We start from the raw sequence: 22,739 nt of genomic DNA, 5'->3' as shown, positions 1-22,739 counted from the left end.
CCTTGGCTCCAAGAAATAACACATGGGCCTATGCCTTTGTTCTAATTGGTTCTTGCTTGCCTGAGAAGACACATTTCAGACTACTGTCCTCAATAAAAACTCCAGACCCTGTACAAAGACGACACTCTTGGTCTTTTCCTTTCTGAGTCTCCTGGTCATTCAGCTGTCTATTACCTGCTCTCTATTTTCAATAAACTGCTTTCACCTCCTGCTGGCTCACTTTTGATTTCCATCCTGTGTGAAGCCAGAAATAACTCTCTTGGCTGGTTCTGCAAGACTCCTTCGGCGTCCTTGGACCTGGCCTGTGGGCATCAGGGGGACTTCATGAAGCATTCTGCAGTGTCTGCTTTGGCCTAGGCCTTTGAGTCCTGGGTGCATGTATCCAGCCTTTTTCCAGATCCCATTAACTCATCAGCCTATGGGCTTGTACTCTGGGAGCACCTTTCCCCCCTTATCCTTGCCCTGTCCTCATTGTAAAATTGTATGTAGAAATGAAGTCATTGCTCCTTACCCCAGACCTACATCTCCATCTCTGTTGGAATGAAAATTAAGGATATAGATCAGAAAATCTTAGAGCTTTCAAATGCTTTCACATGCAATTTCTAATTTGATTTATATCAGTCCTGTGTAGTGAGATCTTTCTCTTATTTAACAAAAGAGGAAGCTGAGGGGCAAACAGATCTTAAGTGAATTCACAGATCTTAAGTGAATTTGCTATCACCTGGCCTGTGAAGAAAGTAGTGGGGGCTTGATGATCTATCCATTCAACTGGCTTTTTTTTTTTTTTTTTTTTTTTTTTTTTTTTTTTTTTTTACAACTGAAAAGCTTGAACTCCAGAGAAGTTGTAATGGGTTCAGAATCATGTCTGTATAGTCTTGTAGCTGGACCTAAAATTAGCTCCTGATTACCAGTTTGGTATTCTTGACTTTAAACCCTGCTGAAAACAGCACCTTGCACTCCTAAGGAATTCAGAACAGGTGATAGTTCCCCTGTTTTAGAGAGGATGAAATTGAAACTCAAAGGAAGAAAATTGTTTGGCTCTGTTCACACCACCCATTAGTAGTAAATGCTAAGATTAGATTAGTTTTAGGGCTTGTGGCTGAAACATAGCCTCTGGGTGCTTTCTACTCCCACAATTTTAGCAATGAGTAATCTCCCTTCTGATGAAAAGAACAAAGGCAAGAGAACTGTAGATAAAATTAAATTTCCTTATAACCGGCAGCCCACCTGAGACTTGCAGAATGTGACCCTTCCTCATGTACCTCACAGCTGCCTTAATGTTGCAATGCTTTGCTAGAGACAAAAACCAACCTCATCTTGACAATAGCCAGAACTCCAGCATCCTGTAAGTCTTCTTTGACAAACAGAAACCCCTTTAGAGACTTCTGTTATCTCTACCTTGCTTCAACTTAAAAATATATAATCAGTCACACCTCACAATCACAGTGCAGGTCTGTCTGTCCACAGGTCCTGTCCACCCTGCTACAATAAAAGCACCTTTTGCACCATGAAACATCTCAGGAATTCTTTCTTAACGATTGTGCTTGGGATATCTGGGTAGCTCAGTGTTTGAGCGTCTGCTTCAGCTCATGGTGTGATCCTGGAGTTCCAGGATAGAGTCCCAGATTGGGTTCCCTGCACGGAGCCTTCTTCTCCCTCTGCCTATGTCTCTGCCTCTGTGTGTGTGTGTGTGTGTGTGTGTATCTCTAATGAATAAATAAATAAAATCTTAAAAAAAAAAAAAACCCCAACCATTTAGCTCAATCATCCTGCATCACTTTTTTAAGTAGAGTGTAATTTGTTTGTTCTCTTGTATATTGTAATATTGTATATTATTAAATATACAGTGTGATTTTTAGCGTAAAATGAAAGAATCTGATTTAAGAAAGAATTTTACATTACAAATTATTCATCTGAGAGCTTTCAAAAGGTTCAATTTTTTTTTTTTTAATTTTTATTTATTTATGATAGTCACAGAGAGAGAGAGAGAGGCAGAGACACAGGCAGAGGGAGAAGCAGGCTCCATGCACCGGGAGCCCGATGTGGGATTCGATCCTGGGTCTCCAGGATCGCGCCCTGGGCCAAAGGCAGGCGCCAAACCGCTGCGCCACCCAGGGATCCAAAAGGTTCAATTTTTATGCATAGGATTGCAGTATAGTAGTCCTTTGTGTTTTTTTGATGATAACTTTAGTATTGGTGATTAGAGAGCTGGAATTCATTAGTATGCTGCCAGAGAACCTACCTTTTCTTTGTTGTCTGTTTGCCAACAATTTCAATTAGGGAAAAAGAATACAGAATTGTTGTGCCCAAGATTACGTAACCGAGAAACCACCAAGGAACCGACACTGATGCAAACACACAAGGGTTTATTTACAAGCTCGAGCTTGGGTCCAAGAATACCTGACACAGCGGAGCAGGGACTTGGACCCCGAGGTGGGTTTCAGCTTAGTTTTAAGGGCTGGTCTAGGGGAACTCCAGAAGGGGTGGAGGAATTTCTCAAGTTCTGTTTAGATTCTGATATGGGGCTTTCAAGGGCATTGAGCTCTGTTCTCATTCTAATATGGGACTTTCTGCCATGGGCGTTAAGCTCTGTTCTCATTCTAATATAGGGCTTCTTGCCACTGGCTTGGGCTCTGTTCTCATTCTAATATGGGGCTTTCTAGGGCATTAAGCTGTAAACTGTTTTTTGGGGTTTTTTTTTCCTGTAACTGAAGTAATGTAAATTTCAGCTCTTATTCACAGAGGCCTGGGATGGCTGTACTTCTGCTAACAATAAACTTAAAGTGGAATGGCCTTAATTTTCTCGGCCTCCAAAAGAACGACAAGGGGGCCAGATGAAATATAGGACAGCCAGTTAAAATTGAATTTCAGATGCTACTTATACTAAGAAATTTCCATTGGTAGTGGATGTGACTGCCTCCTGGGGTTGTAGAGCCTTCCTGGACCCCATCCCCTTTTGATCTGAACCTTGGGCAGTTCTAAAGGAGGAAGCAGCCTTGAAGACCTGCCTTTTTTTAATGTCCCAGAGCAGGGTCCCCCTGGCAACATGGGGTACCTCTGGGGCAAGGTCACACCTGGCCCTTTGGCAATCATGGCACCCCTATTTGTCACAACCACTTTGCTAACCTCTCCCTTCCCCAATAGTAAGTATAGTCACTTTTGTTTGCCTTTTTGTGCTCACTCCATTTACTCTTGGCAGAGAGGGAAGATAAGAAGTTGGGCAGTACCTTTGGGTGGGGGAGGACACCTGTGGTTTTTAATGGGAAATACCTCTCAGAGATGCTCCTATGGGCTAGGAGCAGTGCTGCATATTTAAAAATAGTTATTCCCTAAGGCATACTCGGGTCCAGGTTTGTATACTTGTGGACAATTTCTACTAAAGCAACTTTGAAATAGAGCAGGATTTTCATCAGTTCTTTCCTGAATTTTGTTAAAATGTATAGGTTTAGTAAAGCCTTATTTCATTCCATGTATCAGGCAGGTAATCATATGATCTCGTTTCTTTCTTCCCTATCCTCCTGATAGTTACAATGTGGTTCAGTATTTGGGACAACAGCACCCCCCTCCACATAATGTTCTATGTCCTTGTTGACAATTCATCATCAAACTCTTGGGCACCAAGAGTTTGGGCACTGACCCAGATACAGTTTCTTTCCTCAGAGGTGCAGCAGTGAGTTAGTATGATATATATCAAACAAACACAATGGATCAAACATCATCAAACTTAATGGATATTTGTTGAAAACTCTCAATAAATTGAGAAGGGTTTTCAGAATGTAATCCTAATTGTTGTTTTATTTGACCCAAGTCTGACATGGAGAACAGGGCATGGACTTGAATAGTGCCCATTTCTCCCTTAGCCACCTCTCTAAGAGAATATAATCCTAATATAGGAGGAGTTCCAAGGATATAAGGAGTCCTGCTCCTAGAGTACCCAGCTGAGCTGGGCATATAAGGGCCTTCAGGCTTAGAAGGAGAAGTGACAGAATAAGTGTCCTCTTCATTTGAAGAGGCTTGTTATTCCTTTGACAACTTAGATTCACTAGGATGAAACCTGTTTAGATGATCATTATCCAATATATCAGGAGGAGGTTGGTTGGTCTGATTAGTGGCCAAACTCAAGAGGCCCTTAGGTCAGGGTCTGGATCTAGAACCCAGAAGCCTGAACATGGGGTTTCTGTCCATTACCTTATTTCTTTCAATAGAGATCTTATAAGTCCTATTGAAAGTGAGTGTCTCATTAGTGGGCCAGTTTTTCTCATCTCCTAGAGTACTGAGGCCATGCAGTATTACAGATTATTTTCTTTTTCCGTAAACCTTGCAATGCAAATTGTTTCTGATGGGTTAAAAGACATCCCAAGGGAATGTCTTTCAATCCTTGGGGATTGAAAAAGAAGCTCTGATGCATTACCAAGAAAATCAGCCCCACCCCTTGACTCCCAGGTGCCATCCCTTGTGCATGATATGTCAGAGTGGTGTCACAGTGACCTCTGAGGCATCCCTCAAATGAAATTGCTATGATCACCACTTTCTGTAAAGGCCCTATAGGAGGGAGGTCTGCCCTCCTCTCACTTCCCAAATGCATTCTATACTATGATGCATGCCGACATATGGACCAAGTTTACCCTGCTGTGAAGGCCCCACTGCACCTTGGCTTGCCTTCTAGTGAAGGCTGTACCATGAAGGCCATGAAGAACCCACTGTTTATAACTCATGGAAAACATTTGAAAAGTTTTACAAGAGGAAAGTGCCCAATTTTGTAACTTAAGAGGACATGTCCTTAGTAGAGGACATTGACCAACAGTAAAGATAAAAATCCATCGTGATCTAAGTGATATTCCAATATCTGTGGTCTTTACACCCAGATTCCTTAGGAAATGTTCCCTGGTTGGGTTTTAACTCAACTGAGTACTGGTTTTGGCCAGCTCCCACTGGATGTCTCAAGGCCAGAAGCAGCAAGAACAGAGATGTGGAGGGGATCACATTAGACAAATGAGGAGGAAATCTCAAACAGCAGTCTCAAGATTGGCAGCCATGGTAGTTAGGCAGCTGTCTTATGCCCAAGACAGACAGCTTTGTATAAGGACAGGAATAAAGAGAGGGTTTCAGGTTTCTGGGTCTTATTACCATTCCAGCCAGAGTACTACCAGTCAGAAGACAGGCATTTTTCTCCTCAAAGAGTAGTCATGGGCTAGAGGATGGCAGCCTGAGCAATTGGCATGCAATAAGACTACTCTTTGAAAAGCCCCTGGAATGAAAGTAATGAGGAGAGGTAAGAAAGTACTCACCAGTTTTCACCATGGCTTAGAGTCCAGAAGAAAAGAGTTAAAGCTCCACCCTGGATGCCAAATGATGTAGTTTTTGGAATGGTGTTGTTGGTGTTCAGAGCTGAAGGTCAGGAAATAATTCTTCAAATATCTTCATTGCAAAAATTTGGTTTTTTTAAAGCACAGGCACAGGACACCTGTGCAGAAAAAGCTGAATTGGGGTTGTGACTTTCAAGTTGGGAGGAAGTTAGGAACAGTACAAGCCTCTAAGGTATTTTGGAAACAAGGTTTGCAGGATCCTCGGGGACCTAGCTATTTTTAGGGAAAGGTCATTTATTACCGTTTAGTAAAAACTCAGTCATGAGACTTTCAGATGTTTATCAGTGGGCCATATGCTTGGAGGGTGATTGCTAACACATATCTAGGTGGGGAGTAGAGATAAAGGAAGTTTCCAAAGGAATTTTTATGTTAAAGAAGACTTATACGATCCTGGAGGCTGGGGTAATGTTAAGCTAAGATTGCCTTAAAAAAAAAAAAAAAAAAAAAAGCTAAGATTGCCTTTTGCCCTTAACATATTAACATTGAGGCAGCTTAGTTCCTAGAGGAATGTCACCTTGCCTATTTCAAGGACTTGCCAATGGGTTGTAAGTAGTAAGGAAATTTAATTCTTTCTTTGCCTTGTTTTCCACATTACTAATAACTGGGCAAGTCCTCACTTACTGGGGCTGCTTTTAGCAAAGACCTCTGTGATATCACTGCTTCAAGGAACTATAATTCAAAAAGGGGATGATATTTTAATTTGTAGTCCTACAAAGAAAACATCTGATAAAAATTCTAAGACCTTAGCTTAATTTCTTGGCAGACAGAGGGTATCATGTCTTCCCTAAAAAGACACCAATATCTAACCAGGAAGTACACTATTTGGGATATTAACTAACAAAAGGTCACCATTCTCTATATACTGATAGGAAAAGGCTATCTTGAGCCTCCAACTACTAAGAAACAATTCCACACTTTCCTAGTCATGGCAGGCTTCTGCCCTCTATGAATTCCAGGAATTGGGCTCTTAGCCAAGCTACTGTATGATTCAATTAAACCTCTTAATGAAGAGCCTTTACTCAGGACTAAGCCCCCAGAAGACCTCCAGAACATTAAAATATAAGTTCCTATCAGTTCCAGATGTGGCTCTACCAAATTTTGGAAAACCTTTTACTTTATGTGTAGCAGAGGAACACGGCCAAGAGCTGGGACTTCTTACCCAAAAATTAGGAAATAAAACAAGATCAGTGGGCTATATTTCTAAGCCAATTGATAGTGTAGCACAACGGTGACCACTTACCTGCAATCAGTGGCTGTGATTGCCCTTCTGCTAGAGGAAGCTTCAAAACTTACTATGGAGCAGTCCTGAACTGTGATGACCTCATACCAGGTCCAAAGTGTTACAGAAACTAAAGGTTAAAAATAAAAAAAAAAAAAGAAACTAAAGGTTAGGAATGCCTGAGTGGCTCAGTAGTTGAGCATCTGCCTTCAGCTCATGGTGTGAGCCCAGGGTCTTGAGATCAAGTCCCACATCAGGCTCCCTGAATGAAGCCTGCTTCTCCCTCTGCCTGCATCTCTGCCTCTCTCTGTGTCTTTCATGAATAAATAAATAAAATCTAAAAAAAAAAAAAAACAAAAAAAACCAAACATCTAAAGTTTATCAATGAATGACAGAGGGCTGACTTACTAAATACCAGGCTATGCTTTTAGGCATACCTAAAGTGGTCCTTAAGACCTGTCAGACTTTAAATTCAGCTACTCATATGCCTGGACCTGACTATTGTACTTCAATAGAACATAGCTGATCAGAGGTTATTGGTTTTGTTTTTTCTAGCTGATCAGACTGAAAAGATTCTCCTATTGATAATGCAGATAACAGTTGGTTTGCTGGTGGCAATAGTTTTGTAGGAAAGGCGATAAGAAAATCTTGGTACATGAGGTGCTTGGGTGCCTCAGTTAAGTGTCTGACCCTTGATTTCTGCTCAGGTCATGATCTCAGGGTCCTTAGATTGAGCTCTGTGCTCAGCATGGAATCTGCTTGTCCCTCTCTCTCTGCACCCAAATAAATACATAAATAAATAAATAAGAAAAAAAAAGAAAAGCTGGGTATGCAAATCAGTCTAACTCAGACTATTGAGGCCAAAGTTCTTCCAGGAAATACATCTACCCAAAAAGCATAGTTAATGACACTCATTCATGCTTTTTAGTTGGCAGAGGGCTTCAGAATCAATATCTATACTGACTCTACATATGCCTTCCAGGTTCCACACATGCATGAGGCAATCTGGAAAGAGAGGGGGCTGTTATCAAGTCATAACTCTCCCATTAAATATGGACCTGAAATAATAGCTCTCTTAGAAGCTGTTAACAAACCCAGAGAGTTGGCTATAATTCACCTCAGGGAACATCCAAAGGATGACACCATGGAATCTAAAGGGAATAACAGCCAAGGAGGCTGCTCAAAGCCTGTAAATACTGAGTCTCATAGCAGTCCTGTCACCAAGAAAAGATATATGTCCAGTTTATTCAGATCAAGAAACCTGAGTAATCCAGGAACAGTGATTTTCAAAAAGAAATGTGCAGGACTAGCTTATAAATGATAGAGGAAAAGTCTTTATACCCAGAGTCAACCAATGGAAACTAGTTCAGGGATACATCAGGGTACTCATTTGGGTTAAAAAGGCCCTGGAACAAATGGCTAAAAACACCTATGATGGGATTAACTTAACCACTACCATAAAACAGTTCTGTCAGTCATGCGCTATTATTCATTGAGCACACCAAATCTAGAAGGTGCTACTCGTCCCACTCTTCCCTCTTGGCCCCCCTCTTGCTCTTTTAAGGGCAATCCAAAGGCAGGGGACATATCCTAGGGAGGGCTGGCAATTAGATTTCATGCAAATGCAATCATGTAAAGGATGTAAGTAAATACTTATGAAAACACTTCTACTGGTTCCCTTGTAAAACAGTAAAAGCTACTGAGGTGACAAAAACATTGCTAAGGGAAATTGTCGCTAGATTTGGACTCTCTTGGTTTCTACAAAATGATAACAGACCTTCTTTTATTGCACAAATAACTCACCAAATAGGTTGGGCCTTAAAAGTTACCCTTTACATTAGGTCTGGTATCCACAATCCTCTGGAAAGGTGGAAAACGTTAACCACACCTTAAAGTGGCATCTGCCCAAACTAGAGATTGAGACTCAAGAAAACTGGATTACTCTTTTGCTAATAGGGCTTCTCAGAATGAGGATTGCCCCAAAACAACCAATAAGGTTAAGCTCCTTTGAGTTACTAAATGGAAAAAGTTTAAACTCCTTTTTCAAATTGTAGACCTATCAATAGATGGAGACTATAGTGGTCTTTATTTTTTTCATTTTTTATTTTTTATTCTCATCTTATAGTGCTCTTTAAATTAATCACTTGAGGCCATATTAATTAACAAATCTCTAAATGAATATGCAAACCATATCCCTCCTAACCCTGATCTGACGGTCTCTAGCAACCCACCCTATATGAACCCCAGAGACATGGTTTATTTAAAAGATGGTAAGTCTAATGCACCAGGGAATTTAACTCCAAAACAGAAACAGCCCCTACCGGGTCATTTTATGTACTCCCACTGCAATAAATATAAAGGGGCACTCTTCATGGGCTCTTATATCTAGAAGAAAACCTGTTATCTCCTTCACAGGAAATCAATATGGAAACTCACATGTCTTTCTATTCCTGTGAACCTGTGGGAAGACCTCAACTTTCACCTCAAAGGACAATAAAGAACTGAAGGAAAATTTTAGTTAACTATCAAAGATCTTTTTATTTAGTCTTCTCTTTTTTTTTAAATAAATTAATTTTTTATTGGTGTTCAATTTACCAACATACAGAATAACACCCAGTGCTCATCCCGTCAAGTGCCCCCCTCAGTGCCCATCACCCATTCACCCCCACCCCCCGCCCTCCTCCCCTTCCACCACCCCTAGTTCGTTTCCCAGAGTTAGGAGTCTTTTTCTTCTCCCTTCCCTTATATTCCCTTTCACTATTATTTATATTCCCCAAATGAATGAGAACATAGACTGTCCTTCTCCGATTGACTTACTTCACTCAGCATAATACCCTCCAGTTCCATCCACGTTGAAGCAAATGGTGGGTATTTGTCGTTTCTAATGGCTGAGTAATATTCCATTGTATACATAGACCACATCTTCTTTATCCATTCATCTTTCGATGGACACCGAGGCTCCTTCCACAGTTTGGCTATTGTGGACATTGCTGCTAGAAACATCGGGGTGCAGGTGTCCCGGCGTTTCATTGCATCTGAATCTTTGGGGTAAATCCCCAACAGTGCAATTGCTGGGTCGTAGGGCAGGTCTATTTTTAACTCTTTGAGGAACCTCCACACAGTTTTCCAGAGTGGCTGCACCAGTTCACATTCCCACCAAGAGTGTAAGAGGGTTCCCTTTTCTCCGCATCCTCTCCAACATGTGTGGTTTCCTGCCTTGTTAATTTTCCCCATTCTCACTGGTGTGAGGTGGTATCTCATTGTGGTTTTGATTTGTATTTCCCTAATGACAGGGGATGTGGAGCATTTTCTCATGGCATGTTGGCCATGTCTATGTCTTCCTCTGTGAGATTTCTGTTCATGTCTTTTGCCCATTTCATGATTAGATTGTTTGTCTCTTTGGTGTTGAGTTTAATAAGTTCTTTATAGATCTTGGAAACTAGCCCTTTATCTGATATGTCATTTGCAAATATCTTCTCCCATTCTGTAGGTTGTCTTTGAGTTTTGTTGACTGTATCCTTTGCTGTGCAAAAGCTTCTTATCTTGATGAAGTCCCAATAGTTCATTTTTGCTTTTGTTTCTTTTGCCTTCGTGGATGTATCTTGCAAGAAGTTACTGTGGCCGAGTTCAAAAAGGGTGTTGACTGTGTTCTCCTCTAGGATTTTGATGGAATCTTGTCTCATATTTAGATCTTTCATCCATTTTGAGTTTATCTTTGTGTATGGTGCAAGAGAGTGGTCTAGTTTCATTCTTCTGCATGTGGATGTCCAATTTTCCCAGCACCATTTATTGAAGTAGTCTTCTCTTTCTTATCATAATACTAACCTTCTTTTGTTGTCTTTTTTGTGTCTCCCTGTTGTGCCCAAGATTGTGAATCTGAGAAACCACCAAGGAGCTGACACCAATGCAAGTACATGAGGGTTTATTAACAAGCTCAAGCTTGGGTCCAAGTATACCCGACACAGCGGAGCAGGGACTTGGACCCCAGGTGGGTTTCAGTTGGGTTTTTATGGGCTGGTCTAGGGGATTTCCAGAAGGAGTGGAGGAATTTCTTAAGCTCTGTTCTCATTCTGATATGGGGCTTCCTGCCGTGGGCATTAAGCACAGGGGTCTGAGATGGCTGTACTTGTGCTAACGCTGAACTTGAGGTGGAATGGCCTTAATTTTCTCAGCCTCCACATCCCTACCTGGTACCAAGACTCCTCACTGCCATAACTTCTAGTTATAGATGATCCTTTCTTACTCAAAGAGATTCATATATGTTGTTTCCCTTGGATTGGATGCCTCTGCCTTTTGTGACTCATATATATAAATTCCTCAACTGACCAATGTTGACCAGTACATAGGGACATCTCTACCCCCCTATTCAGCAGGAAGAAGTTACAGAAGGTGAGACCTCCCACCTTCAGTAACCTTAAAGATTTAAGGGGAAAATTGAAAAAAAAATTGTTCAGGGGAAAGGATGTGGGATACAAAGGCAGAAGTAAATGTAGATAATATTTAATGTTCTTATAATGTGTAGCCCATTGACAAATACTTGGGGGAGGCAAAGTATATAGCCTTTCCCCAGGAAGCTCACAAATATCTTAATGTTAATGCTTTGAGAGAGGGAAAAACAACCTTAGTTTGAAACTAGTGAAAGGGAATAAAGGGGAAAGGAGAGAAAATGAGTGGGAAATATCAGAGAAGGTGACAGAACATGAGACTCCTAACTCTGGGAAACGAACAAGGGTGGTGGAAAGGGAGGTGGGTGGGGGGGTGGGGTACTGGGTGACAGGCACTGAGGGGGGCACTTGATGGGATGAGCACAGGGTGTTAAGCTATATGTTGGCAAATAAAAAGAAGTTAAAAAAAAAAAAAAAAAGAAAGAAACGAGCAAGGCCTCCAGGATCCTGTGAGTCTTCTTTAACATATGAAAATCCTTTTGAAACTTCCCTTATTTTTACTTCCCTCAACCACAAAGTACATAATCAGTTGCTCCAACAGCAGGGCAGGATGTGTTGGGAGAAGAAAATGCCCAGGTCTGGGATTCTGAGAACTCACAGGCATTTTTCCTGGGAGATTGCCAAGGCTTTTGATACTTTAAGGCTATCTATATCCTGCCTCCAGAGAGAACAGCCACCTCTTTCCTGAGGCCAGGTCTCCAGTGATCTAGTGGAAAATCTTGCCAGATCTAAGTCCAAACTTCACAATGCCTGTTGCTCTGTATGTCTCTCAAATAAATAAACAAAATCTTAAAACAAACAAACAAAACAAAACAAAAAATAACTGCATTGCTGAATGACCTAGAAAGGTCCAAACACTGTTTAAAAGAACAAAGTTGGAAAATCACATAACTTGATTTCAAGATCTGTAAAAAAACAATAGCAATCAAGGTAGCGTGGTGGAAATGGCTTCAGAATTAATACAAAGAACAGAGTAGAGTCCAGAAATAGATCCACAATTTACCCCACTGTTTTCCTGACCAAACGCAAAGATAATCCAACGGCAAGAGGGGAAATTACACTTTAGCTACTATTCAGTGTCTCATTTTTTCCAAATAACATGGTATTCTTGAGATCTATCAATTTTATCACTTTGATGAAACTTTGATTCTTTTGCTGCTGAGTAGTATCCTTTCTTAAAGATAACTACTTGTGTATGCTTAGCCATTCTCCTCCTGATGGATATCTGAATTGTTTCCAGTATGAAACTGCTATGAAAAAGTAGTTAAAAACATTTTGATAAAACTCTGCTTATGGACACTTGTTTTATTTCTCTTGAGTAAGTACTGAGGGGTGGAGTTACTGGCTTAAAGGACAGTGTTAATTTACTTTTATGAGATAATGTCAGCGAGTGTACCATGTTACACTCCCACAAGTAACTTATGAGTCTTTTGGTTGTGTCAGATCCTTTCTGACCCATTGTGGATGTCTTTTTCAAATTTCAGCCCTTTAGGTTTGTGTATCTGCCCCTTATTGTAGTTTTGCTTTGTGTTTCCCTGACAACTAATCATGTTGAGCGCTATGCCTCTGTTTACTGATGTGGTTTGGAGTGCTGGGGTTCTGACCTTATGGCCAAGGAGCTGTCTTTGTTGCAAAAAGGTGGTTTTATTAAAGCAGGGGGACAGGACCCTTGGGCAGCAAGAACTTCCCTGGGGTTATGAGGAATGGCTGGTATAGACTTTGGAATTGGGGGAGGTAAAGACAAAGGGAAGCTTACAAAAGGACTGTCATATACTAAAGAAGACTCTCAGAATCCTGGAAGCCTTGCTATTTTCAAGCTAAAGTTGTTCTACCTTTAAGCAATGCATTAACATTAAGACAGTTGGGAGTTTTCTCAAGAATGTTACAGTCAGCCTGTCTCAAGTATTTGTCAATAGCCTGTAGGTCATAAGAAAATGTAATTTTATCTACATTTCCTTTTTGCTTGTGTTCCCCACACCATTTACTACCATTTGTACATTTTCTTCTATGAAGGACAATGCATATTCTTTGCTTATTTTATTTTTTATTTTGCACTGCAAGGTGAATTTAAGTGACTGCCTGCCCTTTAGGAAAGGAGGTCACATTACATACTTTCAGAGACACCCCCATTGTTGTCTGTCACTTTGGTATAGAAAGCCATTTCTTGCTTTCTTAGGAGACTGAAAGGCACATAAGCTTTGTGGCTTAATCCTTTTGTACTGAGCTGGAGCAAAAGGTAGACAGGGTGGTGGTCTGGGCAGATTGGCAGAGCAAGTGTTTGCGCTAAAGTTCTCACTGTCAGAGATAGTTTGGCCTGGTTGGATGTTCTGGTGTCCCTCCTCTGTCCAGTCCACCAGCTCACTGCTCTGGATCCACAGCTGGGTCTCCCTCAGGTGCCTCCATGGAGTCAGTGGCACTGCTTACGTTCCTGCTGATGTCTCCTTGGCTAGTGCTGGAGATATAACCTCAGCCTAGCAGGTATGTCCTGTCCTGGCTGGTGAGGTGCAGACCACAATGGGACCTTCCCAGCCATGGCCACCATGGGGCTGGAGCTTGTTTTGCTGGTGGTGACTGAGCAGAAGGACTTCCTCTGCAAATCATGGTGATTTGCAGCAAGCATAATTTTGAGCACCTACAGAATCTTCATCCTTACCAGCTTCAAGCTGCTTCTCTCAAAGAACTGGATCACATCCCCAAAGAGCCACCAAGCCACTGCTGCACCTCATCTGGTTTTACCACTACTGGGGGCTGATCCTGAGTCTGGGAGGTTCCTCCCCTCCTAGAGCAAATAAGCAGTCTTGCCTTCTTAGCTGCCCATGCTGCTGGGCCTGCTGACCACAGACAGAGTGCAGGGCTCACTTGCTCATTTTCATGTCACGTTGTTTTTGTTGTTTTAAATATTTTATTTATTTATTTCAGAGAGAGAGAGAGAGAGAGAGAGAGAGAGAGCAGGAGTAGGGGGAAGGGGAGCAGCAGAGGCAAAAGGAGAAGTAGGCTCCTTGCTGCACAGGGAGCCCAATGAAGGGCTCAATCCCAGGACCCTTGTGATACTAGAGAATTTGGTTCTTGTCTCACAGAGTTGAAGAATGAATCTCGTGGACACAGGAAAATGAGTAAAGCAGTAGAAGTTTATTAAGCAAGGATACAGAGAAAGCTCTCAGAAGTGAGAGGGGTCCTGACAGGGTTGCCACTGAGGGCTTTTTGGCTGGCCTTTTATTGGAAACCTAACCAGAGAGCCCAAGGCCTTGGGATTTCTTTACGCTGTCTCAGTGATTGAGATTAGTGAATCTCTGGGATTGTCTGGTAGCCATCAAAGGGAGATACTCTGTAACACTTCAAAGTTAGGGAGTTTAGCACTGTGAGAGAACTATGTTTACTTCTTTCTCTGTTTTTACTGTCTTATCTCTGTTTCCTTGGGATGGGTAGGAACCTAACTCTGGACCATTTGGTGTCCTTGGGATTTATGGGAGCCCAACTCTGGGCCTTTCCCTTATTTTTCCCTGTCTAACCACACCTGCCCCTAACTCATTCTTACATCACTGGGATCATGACCTGAGCTGAAGGCAGATGCCTAACTGACTGAGCCCCCTAGGCACCACTTTTTTTTATTTTTAAGTAAGCTCAATGCCCAACATGGATCTTGAACTCTTGACCCCAAGGTCAAGATTGGCATGCTCTACTAAGCCAGCCAGGTGTCCCACCAGGATGTTTGTTTTAATTAGGGAGGTTTAGGAAATCTCTCTCTCTTTTGATTTGTAGTAGATTTAACAAAAATATACATACTATAAGTGATATGTAAATATGTATATTATTTAAATATGAAACATTGATATGCATTTTATTGATGTATATGAAAATTCCCATACACTTGATTTATAAATAGATACTAGTATATATAATATCTCCTTTATGTAATGTATTAAACAAATTCATCAAATATATACTTGATATTGAATACAGCAAACAGAATAGATATCAAATGTATATAACATATATTATAAGATGATGTCCAATTTCCTCCTAAAAGTTTACAATTTTTCTGTTCCTATTTGGATGTATGACCAACATTAAGTTAAAGTTGGGATGTGGTGTGTTTCATGGAGATTCTTTATTTTGTCAGGAAAGAAATTCCAAAATTCTAGAGACTTTTGTAATTCCCTTTTCAGTAACAACTGCCCTAATCAAGACATAGAACATTTCCATCACTCCAGAAATATCCCTTTTGCTTCTTCACAATCAATTACTTTTACCCACTTTTGTAGAGCATTGATAATTGTTACTTTTACGTAAGACAGAAAGATCAAATCCCAGACTGCAGTTCAATATGAAATGTGTTGACAAAGTGTATCAGTCAGGGTCTACTCAGGATGCAGACCCCACCAGTGACTGGAACAGGGCCTATTTTTGATTAATTTATTTGTTTATTTAATTTACATTTTACCTAGTGAGTATACAGTAAACAACTGGTTTCTGGAGTAGAATTCAATGATTCATCACTTACATACAACAGCCAGTGTTTATCACAATAAGTGTCCACCTCAACATCTTTCACCCATCTAGCCTATCCCCCCACCCACCTCTGTCCATCAGCCCTCTATTCTTTATGGTTAAGAGCCTCTTGTGTTTTATTTCCCTCTCCCCTTCTCCCCCACCCATATGTTCATATATTTTGATTCTTAAATTCCAAAAATATGTAAAATCAGTAGGTATTGTTCTCTGACTATATATTCTCTGACTTATTTAACTTAGCATTATATACTCTACCTCCATCCGTGTAGTTGCAAATGGCATTATTTCTTTCTTTTTGATAGCTGAGTAGTAAGTAATCTGTTGTGTGTGTGTATGTGTGTGTATATTATACCTTCTCACTCCATCAGTCAATGGGCATTTGGGTTCTCTCTTTAGATGGGCTATAGTTGATAATGCTACTATATATATTGAGGTGTATGGACCACTTTAAATCTATTTCTGTATCCTTTGTGTAATTACATAGTTGTGCAACTGCTGGATCTTAGGGTACTTCTATTTTTAACGTTTTGAGGAACCTCCATACTGTTTTCCAGAATGGCTGCACCAGTTTGCATTGCCACCAATTGTGTAAGAGGTTCTGCTTTCTCCACATCTCTCCAACACCTCTTGTTTCTGTGTTATTCATTTGAGCCATTCTTTTCTTTTTTTTTTTTCATTTGAACCATTCTGACAGGTGCGAGGTGGTATCTCTTCGTGGCTTTGATTTTATTCCCCTGATGATGAGTGATGTTGAGTGTTTTTTCCATGACATCTTTTTTGGATGTTGTCTTTGCAAAAGTATCTATTCATGTCTTCTGCCCATTTCTGACTGGATTGTTCTTCTGAGTGTTGAGTTTGTTAAGTTCTTTATAGATTTTGGATACTAAATGTTTATTCAATATATCATTTACGACTATCTTCTCCCATTCCACATGCTGCCTGTTAGTTCTCTTGATTGTTTCCTTCACTGTGCAGAAGATTTTTATCTTGATGAAGTCCCAATAGTTCATTTTTGCTTTTGATTACCTTGCCTCCCACAATGTATCTAGTAAGAAGTTGCTGCAGTTTGCACAAAGATATTTCTCTGTTCTCCTCTAGGATTCTGATGGTTTCCTGTCTCAAATTTAGGTCTTTCATTTATTTTGAGTTTATTATTGTGTAGGGTATAAAAAAGTAGTCCAGGTTAATTTTTTTCCATGTGGCTGTCCAATTTTTATAATACCATTTGTTGAAGTGACTGTCTTCTTTCCATTGGATATTCTTTTCTGCTTTATCAAGATTAGTTGACCATTTCATTGAGTGTTCATTTCTGGGTTCTGTATTCTGTTCCATTGATCTACATGTCTGATTTTGTGCCAGTACCATACTGTCTTGATAGTCACAGCTCTGTAATCCAGCTTGAAGTTCATAATTGTGATGCCTCCAGCTTTGCTTTTCTCTTTCAACATTATGTTCATCATTTAGGATCTCTTCTGGTTCCACAAAAATTTTAGGATTATTTTTACCAGGTCTGTAAAAATGCCCGTGCTATTTTGATAGGGATTGCATTGAATGTATAGATTGCTTTGGGTAGTATAAGCATTTTAATGATGTTTGTTTTTCCAATCCATGAGCATGCAATATCCTTCCATTTCTTTGTGTCTTCCTTGTCTCTTCCAAAAGTGTTCTATAGTTTTCAGAGTACAGATCTTTTATCAACTTGGTTGGTTTTATTCCTACGAATCCTATTTTTTTATATAATTGCAAATGGGATCAAATCCTTGATTTCTTTTTTGATGTTCATTATTGGTGATAGAAATGCAACAGATTTTAATACATTGATTTTATATCCTGCAACTTTACTGGTTTCATATATTAGTAGTAACTGGTTTTGGTGGAGTCTTTCAGGTTTTATATGGAGTACCAAGTTCTCTGCGAATAGTGAGATTTTGACTACTTCCTCGACATTTTAGATGCCTTTGATTTCTTTGTGTTGTCTGACTGCTGAGGCTGGGACTTCCAATACTGTGTTCAGTAGTAATTGTGAGACTGGACATCCCTGACTTTTCTTGACCATAGGAGAAAGACTCTCGATTTTTCCCCATTGAAGGCAATATTAGTTGTGGGTCTTCTATATATGGCCTTTCTAAAGTTGAGGTATGTTCCATCTATCCCTCTTTGTTGAGGTTTTTTTTAATCAAGTAATGCTACTATATTCTGTTAAATGCTTTTTGTGAGAGGGTCATATGCTTCTTATCCTTTCTTTTAATAATGTAATATATTATATTGTTTGATTTGTGAATATTGAACCATTTCTGTAAGAGACAGGGCCAATTTACTAGGATGAATTATTACCTGAAAAAGAAAGGTGCTTTGCTATCACAAGGATAAAAGAGAACTCTAAAGAATACAGAATTACAGCAGAGGCACAAGCTCCACCAGGCAGATCTGCCTGATGGAATTTCAGTGGAGAATAAGCTACTTAAGGAAGGAAGCTCCTCACTTTTCTGGTAAAAGTGGGCGCATGCATCTGGGTTTTGGAAGCATCAAAGTGGCCAGAACAGGTTCCTGACAGAAGTGTTCAAGGCTGGAGTGGCAGTGGCAGTGACGTCTGGATATGTTTTGCCATCTGGTGGCCAAAAGGGAAAGGCCAGGGGAATCCCTAAGAAGCAACACCAGACACACTGAGTGAGGTAGCTGCTTTCTACCGTGCAGTTGTACGTGATGCTGACAATCTGGGCAGAGCTTCCTGTCCCAGCACTTCATAGGTCTCTATCATTATATTTCCAGTGCTTACCATTTCTGTTGCCGAATCTTATTTTTTTTTATCACATTAATCTAAGTTTATCAGACCACCAACTTTTAGCTTTACTGATTTTCTCTAGCATGCATCTGCTTTCTTTTAATGAAGTTCTGCTTTAATATTTGTACTGTAGTTGCTTCTACTTTCTTTTGTTCTATTTACTATTTATTTATTTATTTATTTAAGAGGGGGAGAGTGTGTGTGATACAGAGAGAGAGAGAGCATAAGCTGAGGGAAAGGCAGAGAGAGAGGGAGAAGCAGGCCCCCCTGCTGAGCAGAGACCCTGATGCAGAACTCAATCCCAGGACCCAAGGATCATGACCTGAGCCAAAGGCAGATGCTCAACTATCTGAGCCCCCCAGGTGCCCAATTACTATTCTTCTCTGGCTTCTTATAGGAGAAGCTTCCTTAATTGATTTTCAGCATTTCTTCTTTTCTAATATAGACACATGAAACTTTCTTTATCCATCTAACCTACATCCCATGCAAAATTCTATTTTTATTACTAGTCAGTCCAGAATTCTTTCTGAAATTTTCTGTGATGTGTGTTTTGACCCATGGCTCATGTAGAAGTGTGTTGCTTCAGTCCAAGTAGGAAAGGGAATCTCAGTTCTCTCCATGTCATTGATTTCACATTGAAATCCACACTTTTCAGAGGGCACAGTCAGTGTGAGTTCAGTCTTTACTATTTGTTGACACTTGGTTCCTCATCCACCATACAGTCTATTCTGGTGATCATTTTGTCTGAAATGCCATGGGATGTATATTCTGAGTTGTGTGTACTGTTGGATATATTTGTTCTGTTTGGTAGTCATGTTGTTCTAGTCTCCGTATTGCGACTGGGTTTTCCTTCTTATTCTAGCAGTTAAAGAGTTATGTGTATAACTCCAGTATGGGATTTGTCTGTTTCTTCCTTTTATTTTGAGGTCATGTTTATATGTGCATATAAATATAGGATTTTTGTATTATCTCGCTGCCCTGACCCTCTTAATTAATAAATATTCCACTTTGTCTCAGGTAGTAATTCTTCACTTGGAGTCAGCTTTGTCTTATAGTAATAGAGCACCACTGCTTTCTTTGGTTTGTCTCTGCAAGGTGTTCATTTTTCCAACCTTTTATTTTCAACTTTTTATTTTCAGTCTGCATGTGCTACTTGTCAACAGCATGGAATTCCATCTTTCATTTTATTTCAGTCTGCCTTATTTGCTGAAATTTGCTTTTTTTTTAGTCTACTTATATTTCATGAATCATTGGTGCATAATCATAATTCAACTCTTGCTGTTTTGTGTCAGCATTCTTCTATTTGTTACTTTATCACTCTTTGTGCTTTTGTTCTCATGAATTATTTTTAATTATTCCATTCTCTTCTCTGTTGTCTTTAGTGATATCTAGATCATATTGTTTGATGACTATACCTTTTAGATTTAGCTTTATTTCTTTTTTTTTGATGAAATATTTTTAATGTTTTACTTCTCCTGTGCTAACATATATAGTTACACATATATGTAGAAATTTATATCTATTTCTAGGTTAGTGTACACAGATTATACATATTTTTTTCAATTTAATTGGCAGTCAAGCTACAGATTCAATACATATACCCTCTACTTAGAGTTGTGTGGCTGATAGCAGTTTTCATACTTCTAACCTCTCAGTCTTAAGACTCACGAGATTGATTTGTCACTCTGCCTTATTATTATTACCCTCATATGTTTTAATTCTACATGTCTGCAACCACACTAATTTTTATTTTTAAAAGTCAATTTTCATTTACCCTTTTAATGTTTATATATATTTATATTCATTTATATATCTATATTCAAAAATGCATAAATAGTTAGCATGTATATTACACACACATATACACACAAACATTTTTACTTTTATTTCCTACATACAGACTGTACTTCAAGTAGAAAATTTTCCTTCAGTGTGAGAAATTACCTTTTGTATTTTTTGTGGAGCAGATTTAGGGATGTGTATTGTGAGATATAATTTCTCATAGACCACTACTTACAAATCCTTGCTTAAAACAAAGAATGAGGGGGGAGGGGCAAGAGGGCGGAAGAGTAGGGTCTCCAAATCACCTGTCTCCACCAAATTACCTAGAAAACCTTCAAATTATCCTGAAAAATCTATGAATTCGGCCTGAGAATTAAAGAGAGAACACCTGGAATGCTACAGTGAGAAGAGTTCGCGCTTCTATCAAGGTAAGAAGACGGGGAAAAAGAAATAAAGAAACAAAAGGCCTCCAAGGGGGAGGGGCCCCACGAGGAGCCGGGCTGAGGCCAGGGCGAGTGTCCCCAGGACAGGAGAGCCCCGTCCCGGAGAAGCAGGAGCTGCACCAACCTTCCCGGGCGGAAAGGGGCTCGCAGGGAGTTGGAGCAGGACCCAGGAGGCGGGGATGCCCTCGGGCTCCCGGGGACACTAACAGGCACCTGCGCCCCGGGAGGGTGCGCCGAGCTCCCTAAGGGCTGCAGCACGCACGGCGGGACCCCGAGCAGCTCGGGGGGGCTCGGGGGGGGGGCTCGGCGGAGGGGGCTGCGGGGCGGGAGCAGCTCGGGGGGCTTGGGGGCGGCTCCGCGGAGGGGGCTGCGGGGCGGGAGCAGCTCAGAGGGGCTCGGGCGGCTGCACCACAAAGGGGGCTGCGCGGTCCCGGGAGCAGCTCGGAGGGGCTCGGACAGAGGAAGAGGCTCCGTGCGGAGGGGGCTGCGCGGTTCCAGGAGCAGCTCGGAGGGACTTGGGCGGCGGCTCCGCGGAGGGGGCTGCGCGGCCGGGAGCGCGAATCCAACAGCGTGGGCGCCCGGACACAGCCCAGGATCCGGCCTCCCCCCGGGACAGGCAGAGGCCGGGAGGGCCCAGGACAGCGAGGACGCTCCTGCCCCGAGCTGAGCAGAGCAGCGGCCCCGCCCCGGAGCCTCCAGGCCCTGCAGACCGAGAGCTCCGGAGTTCCTGTGGGGGCTGAATCCAGGTTTCCAGAGCTGGCCCCGCCACTAGGGCTGTTGCCCCTGGGGCCTCACGGGGTAAAAAACCCCCACTGAGCCCTGCACCAGGCAGGGGGCACAGCAGCCCCCCCAACTGCTAACACCTGAAAATCAGCACAGCAGGCCCCTCCCCCAGAAGACCAGCTAGACGGACTGACAACTTCCAGGGGAAGCCAAGGGACTTAAAGTACGCAGAATCAGAAGATACTCCCCCGTGGTTCTTTTTTTTTTTTTTTTTTTTTTTTTTTTGCTTTTTGATTTGTTTCCTTCCCCCACCCCCCCCCTTTTTTCTTCTTTCTTTCTTTCTTTTTCTTTCTCTTTTTCTTTTTTTTTTCGTTTTTCTTTTCTTCCTTTTTTTTCTCTTTCTCTTTTCTTTCCTTCTTTCTCTCCTATCTTTTTCTCCTTTTCCCAATACAACTTGCTTTTGGCCACTCTGCACTGAGCAAAATGACTAGAAGGAAAACCTCACCTCAAAAGAAAGAATCAGAAACAGTCCTCTCTCCCACAGAGTTACAAAATCTGGATTACAATTCAATGTCAGAAAGCCAATTCAGAAGCACTATTATACAGCTACTGGTGGCTCTAGAAAAAAGCATAAAGGACTCAAGAGACTTCATGACTGCAGAATTTAGAGCTAATCAGGCAGAAATTAAAAATCAATTGAATGAGATGCAATCCAAACTAGAAGTCCTAACGACGAGGGTTAACGAGGTGGAAGAACAAGTGAGTGACATAGAAGACAAGTTGATAGCAAAGAGGGAAACTGAGGAAAAAATAGACAAACAATTAAAAGACCATGAAGATAGATTAAGGGAAATAAACGACAGCCTGAGGAAGAAAAACCTACGTTTAATTGGGGTTCCCGAGGGTGCCGAAAGGGACAGAGGGCCAGAATATGTATTTGAACAAATTCTAGCTGAAAACTTTCCTAATCTGGGAAGGGAAACAGGCATTCAGATCCAGGAAATAGAGAGATCCCCCCCTAAAATCAATAAAAACCGTTCAACACCTCGACATTTAATAGTGAAGCTTGCAAATTCCAAAGATAAAGAGAAGATCCTTAAAGCAGCAAGAGACAAGAAATCCCTGACTTTTATGGGGAGGAGTATTAGGGTAACAGCAGACCTCTCCACAGAGACCTGGCAGGCCAGAAAGGGCTGGCAGGATATATTCAGGGTCCTAAATGAGAAGAACATGCAACCAAGAATACTTTCTCCAGCAAGGCTCTCATTCAGAATAGAAGGAGAGATAAAGAGCTTCCAAGACAGGCAGCAACTAAAAGAATATGTGACCTCCAAACCAGCTCTGCAAGAAATTTTAAGGGGGACTCTTAAAATTCCCCTTTAAGAAGAAGTTCAGTGGAACATTCCACAAAAACAAGGACTGAATAGTTATCATGATGACACTAAACTCATATCTGTCAATAGTAACTCT

At 41.1% G+C, this 22,739-nt stretch overlaps 1 protein-coding gene across 5 annotated transcripts in view; it reads right to left on the bottom strand.

Moving 5' to 3' along the window:
• LOC609557 (cryptic protein) overlaps nucleotides 1-22,739 on the bottom strand; it is a 65,657-nt gene that overhangs the window by 30,407 nt on the left and 12,511 nt on the right. For 2 of the 5 annotated variants that reach the window (XM_038564791.1, XM_038564794.1), the window contains exons 2-3: nucleotides 6,607-6,715; nucleotides 5,289-5,464 (exon numbers count right to left, since the gene is read on the bottom strand). In XM_038564791.1, the coding sequence (XP_038420719.1) occupies nucleotides 5,289-5,301 (13 nt within the window). In that variant the 5' untranslated portion in view covers nucleotides 5,302-5,464; nucleotides 6,607-6,715. Of the gene's footprint in view, nucleotides 1-5,288; nucleotides 5,479-6,606; nucleotides 6,716-22,739 lie in introns of all 5 variants that reach the window. The other 3 variants (XM_038564793.1, XM_038564795.1, XM_038564792.1) reach the window with 2 other exon arrangements.

Source organism: Canis lupus, chromosome 19 (genome assembly GCF_011100685.1).
Source record: "Canis lupus familiaris isolate Mischka breed German Shepherd chromosome 19, alternate assembly UU_Cfam_GSD_1.0, whole genome shotgun sequence".
In the NCBI taxonomy this organism is placed as follows: Eukaryota; Metazoa; Chordata; class Mammalia; order Carnivora; family Canidae; genus Canis; species Canis lupus.
The sequence above is the reverse complement of the archived record's forward strand: the minus strand, read 5'-3'. Positions and strand labels throughout refer to the sequence as shown.